Source organism: Pan troglodytes, chromosome 21 (assembly GCF_028858775.2).
Source record: "Pan troglodytes isolate AG18354 chromosome 21, NHGRI_mPanTro3-v2.0_pri, whole genome shotgun sequence".
Classification (NCBI taxonomy): Eukaryota; Metazoa; Chordata; class Mammalia; order Primates; family Hominidae; genus Pan; species Pan troglodytes.
Genome location: NC_072419.2, coordinates 49,721,680 through 49,729,425, shown reverse-complemented (window position 1 = coordinate 49,729,425; position 7,746 = coordinate 49,721,680). Strand labels below are relative to the sequence as shown.

Sequence of the window (7,746 nt, the reverse complement as noted above, 5' to 3'; positions counted from 1 at the left end):
GCATTAGCAAGTAGATTCCAAGGTATGGTCCAACCATGTATATTTGTAAATAAAATTGTATTTGTTATGGTACTCTCTTGTACTGTTCATATTCTTGACTTTTAATCTTCACATCCCATGCATGTTTTATCCCTAGTTTCATGGATGACACTGAAGCACAGTGATTAATGAGTTGCCCAACATAAACCATATACTAAATCCCAAACTCACGTTTCTGGGTAAGTGAACACAAGATCCTGTTCTCATACTCAAGACAGGAATGGCTTGCCAATGCAAACTCCAATTCAAAAAAACATTTGTTAAGAATCTGGTCCTAAGTGGGCATATGCAATAAACTCAAAACAAGCCTTTCCCTCAGTAAGTATTTTATTGAGATTTAAAGCACAAAATAGGTGAACAAATCGGGAGGAAGGTGGTAACACAGGAATGGGAACGTAAAAGTCAAAGTAGGCAGGACTCAAACTGGCCATAAAGGCACTATGGCATGTTCATAAACACCATCAAGTAAAAGAAAGGGGAATCAAGATGTTCTCACTTCTTTTCTGCTCCACCTTAATACTCCATCTAGCCACTGGTATGGAGCATGTCATCAACTCATTCTTCTCACAAGCTAGCAAGGGAATTAAACATTTTATCAGTCAACCCTATGCTCACCAAGTGAGCCAATGTTACACAGTGATTTTGTGCATCCAGTGACTGAGAACTACAGGCAAGGATAGGCCCTGACTGTTAATAAATTGGTCGTGGCTATTACTAGAAAATTATGGGTGCAGGCATTTACCTATACAATGACCTGCTTACTGTGGCAGCTAACAATATAGTCAAACCAGTCTATTACCATATGATGTCCTATTAACAAGAGAGCCCAGTTGAAGGATGTTTCATACTTTTAGAAAGCCTAATTTCTTACTGTAATATCCTCCCATCCCTCTTTTAAAAAGGCTGTAGTTCAAAAAGCTTTTATGTTCTTTCCCTGAAAAGAAGAGAACTTTGGTCAAAGCCAATTTTTAAGAGTCATCACTTCTGCTGAGTAGGCAAAACAATGAACTATAACAACAGACATCATTTTCTTTCCTTAAATTCTGAGGTTTATGCTGGAAAAATAAACCCATTTCTTTATAAACATCTAATTAAATAAAGTATCAAAGAAAGTAAAATAATGGAAGAAGCATCCGCCTTTTGGGGCACTATATTCCTAAGGTTGGGCTTTAAGATTTTTTAACAGGAAACCCAGGAATTTCTGAAAAACAAGGCCTTTTTCACATTACCAAGAACTCACAGCTACTCTGTGAATGCCCTAGATATTTGACTCAAGTTTTTCACTCAATCTTATTAGGTATATTTCTGGATTATTTGAATCTACAAACCAACCCTAGAATATCATGCTTTCCAGTCACACCTGTGGCACAATGAGCAGTGTACGACCATGCCCCATCACAATCCAACCCTTGGTACCCTACATTGTGACACCTCCTAGAAAGGTATTAAAGCTGAGCCAATTAATCTATATTTTGATTTCAGACTAAGATTAATAAATGCTTTTAAATAAAGTAACTTTTAAGGTATCCGAACAAAGGGATGTAAGGTTAATTCACTTCTCAAACTGCAATTTCAACTCATCAGGCTTATGGATGTATGGACTAATTGCTAACCTAGTAACTCCTACAAATTTGCAGTATTCAAATTTGGTTTCCACAGTACTCATTACACTTTACTCGTAATAAAGTACAAAAGTTTTGCGTTTACCCATTTCACTGTTTTTCAAACCAATTACACAAAGCATTAAAATTTACAAGTATGATCTAACCAATTATCAAATAATCCCACTAACTACAAAGGGGACTGACTACTGGGTGGAACTTAACTGGCAACTGACTTTACTGAGATTAAGTGCCTGTTAAACATAATGATCTTTCAGCAGAAAATGCAGTATGTGCTTTTACACTTTGAAAAAACTCAATTTCAGAACAAAAAGAGGCTACTTCCATTTCCACATGACAAACATTAAAGACAACTGAACCACTCTCAACACTAATTATGCTGAGAACTTCCAGTAAGTGGATTCTCTAAACAAGATCCCAAGTATTAGGAGCTATTTCTTAAATAGTTTAAATTTGCCTTTGAAAAAAGTTCCATTACTTAAAAGTATTAATTTAAGCAAAATCATGGAACACATTGACTAAAAAATACCTTTTATTTTTACTCAACTTGTTAAAGGGGCAGATAAAGACTTTGGCAAATTTGATTAACTGCACAAAATAATGTTATCCAAACTGAGTAATTTATTGCTGGTCTGAGGCTTGCCTTGTTTACACTTAAGTAGAATTTACGTTGTTTCCACAAATGGCAGATTATCAACATTTAAAGGAATTTAATAGTGACCTATTCAATAAGGCAATCATCTTGGTAGCAAACTTTTATTTAAATCTTACATAACTCAAGCTTTATAAAAAGCCAACATAATTGAAAATTGGGTTCTCCCTCTAAAGCCTTAAGTATTCAAAGCTCAAAACAGTTAATTTAAAAATAAGCAAACAAATAAAACAAAAAAAACCCTGCCAGCAGATCCTGCTGAAATACTCAAAAAAAAAAAAAAAAAACTAAATGAGCTTAATCTTTACAAAAGTTACGTTAGCTCAAAAGCTATAAAATCAAAGTTATCTTAATTCTACAAAGAAGGGAGAGGGTCTTCATGCCACCATTTCCTTAGAGCCTCATCTTTTTCATCCAATTTGGCCACAAATCAAATTTCTGTGTGCCCCTGTTTTCAAGAGATTCCTCTTGCAGAAGAGGCCAAGTATAAACATGGAAGAGTAACTGCCTAAGTAGGAAAGTGTTCCATAATAGTGTGCAAACAAGGAGTTCTGAGTTAATCTCTGGAACTCGACCTGGACCTTGATCTTGACTTTGAGCGAGATCTAGAACGGGATCTTGAAGTAGCTCTTTTTGGTGGAGGGGACACAGAATGGGCCTTTGAGGGTGGAACAGGTAGCGGCGAATTGGAACGGGACTGGCTCCTTGATCTGGATTTTGACTTTATATCACCCTTTCCATTTTCTTTGGGGGATCGGGACCGAGACCTGCTTCGAGATTTCTCATACTCATCCTTAGATCTGCTTCGAGAATGTGAATGGGAGCCCCGATCAGACTTGGGCTTAGATTTGCTCTTTGATCTAGATTTCCTGCCTTTTGATCGAGAACGTGATCGACCTTTGCTCCGCGACCTGGAACTGGACAAGGAAAGACCGATTTTCTCAATACTTTGTGAGAATGTACACATACTCCATAAACAAGTACGGTAATATTCACAGTGACTCAACACAACGTTATTTACCGGGAGCGACTTTTTGAGATACTTCGAGATCTACTGCGGCTGCTCCTGCGACTCCTACTTCGTGACCGTCTTCTAGATCGAGACCTATTAGGAGAAAAACAATGAAGTCGTAATCCCAATCCAACTTAAATACATCCGTACCATCTGGCAAAAATAGATAAGCCAAAGAATAATGTTTTTCTTTACTACGAAATTAAATACACTGTTCAAAACATCTAGAAAAGAACGCAATGATGCACAGCCAAAACAAACTAAAAGCTGGCTTTAATTCAAGTAGGCAACAATTGACATCACTCAATTACTCCCTTTTTATTGGCAAATATTGTTTCCTTCCCACAGTGTCCTTCAACAAGTTACCTGGATCTGCTTCCAGAGTAAGATCGCCTATGGCTTGTGCGTGGCTTATCTTCAATAAGCCTAATATTTCTGCCATTTATTTCTGTGCCATCCAGTTTGTCCAAAGCACGCTTCATGTCAGAGTAGGAGCGAAACTCAATTACACCCTCATTTGTTCGTTCCTTGTGGGCATCCGCATAGGTTACTTCACCTGCTTGTCGCATAAAATCCTGAAAGACAAGATTGGTCAGACTTGGAAATCTTAAAACATCTATATACCATAATAAATTCCCAGAAATAAGAATATAAAAGGAGTTTACTTTAAAGCATTAGTCATATCATTTCTATCTTGAATTACAAAACATACCTTTAAATCTTGCCAACTGCACCGACTAGAAAGATTTTCTACAATAAGCCTGTATTCTGTACGAACAGGTGGTCCGTATTTGTCTCTGCCAGATGTTCTCCGACTGCTGTATCCACCTCCACCACCTTTATCACATGAAGGGAACAATTAGATGCCTTGTAATGATAAAAACGCATAATGTCTTTGAAAGTTAGTACAAACATATCAACTTTTATTTACTGGAGTAGGACTTTGCTATTATATTGCTAAACCTTCGACACATTTGTGATTTGCCATAAAATTAAATTAAGGGCAAGTCAAATAGACTAAATCCAACTAAACCTCTCCTACAATCTGTTAGAGAGTGACTGCTCCTTTATTCGATTTACCTCGCTAAGTTTTATTTTACAGAACATTGTAAAATATAAAACTTAACTGATTACATGCATTTCTACATTTTACAAAAATGTTTACTAGTTTTACACTAAGTACTTACATCACAGTGTGAGGTTTTTGGTGGTGGTTTGGCCACAAAACACGCAAGGTAACAGTCACCTAGTTCAGATTAACCAGTTTTGTCTAACCCTTGGAATCCTCACCATCACCCTGCGTCTAATGGCAAAAGGCTGCTGTCGTCATGGCTTCCGGTAAGGTCAGCCAAAGGGTCATAGGGCAAGGGTCACACAATGTATGGAAAAGCCAAGGCCAATCAGGAAAGGCAGTCATCTTAGCCTCAGTGGACACAGCCTCAGCCCCATTGGTCACTTTCAAATTGAAACATCAAGGACTTGTTAAAAAGTTTGAATTCAACATGCAACAATTTAAACATCAAACATTTAACATAACCAAAAATCCCCCCAACCTCCTCCCAATAACATGCCCCAATTAGTTCAAATACAGCATAAAGCTTATTTAGATCTACTTTGTGGTACAATACCACATTACTTAAAAATAGTACATTCTTTGGCCCCCATCAAGTTCCATAGCTTTAAGACCTATACTTTATGCTCCTCCCCTTCCCCGTCCCCCGCGCCCCCTACCCCACCTCCACCCGAGCCTGCCCCCGAACCTCTAACTAATGCACTGATAGGTAAGTAAGGAGGATACAACAAATACAGCCACCCCTTACTTCCTCTGGGGGAAGAACCCGTGACAGTGCTGACAAGGGGCCAGAAGAAGCCACCCACCTCCCAACTTGGCAAATAAACAAAACCAAACACCCAAACCCAATCCCCGCGCTCCGGCGTCCCATGGCTGCCCCGGGCAGACGTGAAGGCAGCGGGGCTCGGGGACACCCAAGTCAAACGACCCCCGGCCCTCGCGCCTGCCCGGGCTGGGAGGCCCCACCCCACCCACCCCCGCCCCCAGGGTCCCCAAGGGCGCGGAGCGCGCGGGGGTGGGACTCACTGCGGCTTCCGTAGCTGTAGCCGTCGCGATCGCGACGCGGGCCCCGGGCGTGCTCTACGATCACGCGCTCGCCGCAGAGCTCCTTGCCGTTCAGCTCGTAAACGGCGTCGTCGGCGTCGCGGGAGTCCTCGAACTCCACGAAGCCGTACCTAGGGGCGGTGCGAGGGCCGGACAACGGCGGGGGAGTCGTTAGCCAGGGCGCGCCCGTGCGCGCGCCCGTACCCCACCGCGCGCCCCCGCGACGCCGCGCCGTCGCCATCTTTGAGGCCCTGCCACGCGGCGCCGCGGCCTTGGCCGCTTCTTTCCTTGGAGAGTTCCCGCCGCCACCAGGCCTGGGACGCTGGGCGCGGGCGCCCAGGCCCGACTCACCCATTTTTGAGGTCTACTTCGAGGAGGCGGCCATAGCCACTGAAAAAGCGCTGGATGTCCTTCTCCCGGACGTTGTAGCTCAGGCGTCCTATGTAGACGCGCGGCATGTCCGTGGCGGGCGGGGGCCCAAGGGCTGGTTGTCGAACGGCGGACCGCAAGCCAGTAGCCGCGGTGCGGGTGCGGGGACGGCAAGAGCCCGAACACGCGCCTCACACCACAGGGGCGGCCGAGTCCAGCCACACAATGGCGCGCGCGCGCGCCAGGCTTACGCTATATGGGCGGCCGGTGGGGCGGGGCCTGGAGCGTGATGTCAGCGCGCAGCGGCACGTCCGTCCCGCGTCGTCCCTGGGCTAGATGGTGACTGGCGAGTCCGTTGCCCGCGACGTTTCGGTGTAGTGCGGTCTTGCTAGCTTCTAGGATTTTTCTCTAGCCCTCCCCACCGTCTTTGAGAACACAATGTCTCTAATCCAGCCGCAGAACTGTTTTCTAATTTGTACCTTTTATAAAACTCTGCGCGATCTCTTCGGGGTTGAAGCTCGGGAGGCGGGCTGAGCGAATCCCCGTTTTTCATTGGTTCTCGAGGTTATCATAATAGGTCGCCGCGGTCTCTGCTTGGTGGCTTAAAACGAGGCTGCCGATTTCTCCCAGCGATTGGTTGATGCTCGTTTTGATGGGGACCGCGGTCTCGGACCCAGTCGCTTGTCTTGTTTCGCAGAATCTGAGGATCGCGCGCCGAGGTCTTGCTGACCGGGCGGGGGTCGCGTTGCGAGCGCGCAGACCCGCCGACATCAGCCTCTCCGGGTCTCACTCGCAGCCTTCGCCTCCCCGGACGTTCCCCTCTCCCTCCATGGGTCTTTCTTGGAGCCCTGGCAGCTTGACTCACTTGTGGATTGGGCTATCCGTGGCAATCCTACGCTCACTGTAGGTGCTCAAAAGGGAGCGTGGACGAGACCCGGCAGCCCTCCCACAGCGACGAACGATTTTTTTTCTCCCGTGTACGGGGAAAGTCCTTTGTCCCAATACTATCATTTCCTCCATTGACTTGAAAGTGCCTTATTTTGTGAGTTTATCAATGGAGATGCTGTTTAAAGCTGGAGAACCAGATTGAAAACCTCAAAGGAGTAAGTTTAAGTGGAGAGCGGAAGACCCAGGCCAACGCCTGGGGTACTCTGAAATTTAAGCACAGGAAAGGAGACTGGGAGGAGTGACTAGCGAGGTAGGGAGAAGACCAGGAGAGTAGGGTGTCACCGAAGCTAAAAAAAAAAAAAAAAAAAAAAAAGGAAGGGATATCACTGAGATAACACCAGCTCTTTAGATATTTATGTATTCCTGCTCTGTTTTGAGTGGTGCAACCTCAATATCCTTAAGCTTCGGGTTGAAAAAGGGGGGTTTTGTCCTCCTGGAGCTATTTGGAAGTCTAGAGGGAAACGTTGTTTGTCACGACTGAGGGAGGTAGAGGCCGTGCTTAAAGTTAGATAAATAAAAAATACGAGTCTGTAATCCCCACATCTTGGGAAGCTGAGGCAAGAGGATCTCTTGAGCCCAGGTGTTCGAGGCTGCAGTGAGCTATGATCATGCCACTGCACTCCAGCCTGGGTGACAAAGCAAGACTCCAACCTGCCTGAAGGAAAGAACAAAGCTTCCGCAGCGTGGAAGGGGACCCGAGCGGGTTGCCACTGCTGGCTGGACTGCCAGTTTTTAGTCCCTTATTTGGCCCTGCCTACATCCTGCTGATTGGTCCATTTTACAGAGCGCTGATTGGTCCATTTTACAGAATGTTGATTGGTCCGTTTTTACAGAGTGCTGATTGGTGTGTTTACAAACCTTTAGCTAGACAGAGAGCACTGATTGGTGTGTTTTCAATCCTTTAGCTAGACGGGAAAGTTCTCCAAGTCCCCACCCAACCCAGAAGCCCAGCCGGCTTCACCTCTTCACCTCGGTAGGCAGAATAAGG

General features: G+C 44.7%; 1 protein-coding gene across 1 annotated transcript; it reads right to left on the bottom strand.

The window, feature by feature from the left end:
• Positions 1-348: 348 nt before the first annotated feature.
• Positions 349-7,463, bottom strand: SRSF6 (serine and arginine rich splicing factor 6). The gene is made up of 6 exons (XM_016937936.3): positions 5,793-7,463; positions 5,424-5,572; positions 4,038-4,162; positions 3,692-3,900; positions 3,335-3,418; positions 349-3,230 (listed from the first exon to the last, which is right to left on the bottom strand). The coding sequence occupies exons 1-6, from the start codon at positions 5,897-5,899 to the stop codon at positions 2,870-2,872; spliced, it is 1,035 nt and encodes a 344-aa protein (XP_016793425.1). The 5' UTR covers positions 5,900-7,463; the 3' UTR covers positions 349-2,869.
• Between the last annotated feature and the right edge of the window lie 283 nt (positions 7,464-7,746).

Excerpts from the sequence above, each read along its gene's own strand:
- SRSF6 (XM_016937936.3), bottom strand. The coding sequence starts at position 5,899 with ATGCCGCGCGTCTACATAGGACGCCTGAGCTACAACGTCCGGGAGAAG. Across the intron at positions 5,573-5,792 it reads GAAGTAGACCTCAAAAATGG|GTACGGCTTCGTGGAGTTCG; the intron begins GTGAGTCGGGCC and ends CACCGCCCCTAG. Across the intron at positions 4,163-5,423 it reads CTACAGCTACGGAAGCCGCA|GTGGTGGAGGTGGATACAGC; the intron begins GTGAGTCCCACC and ends CATGTGATAAAG.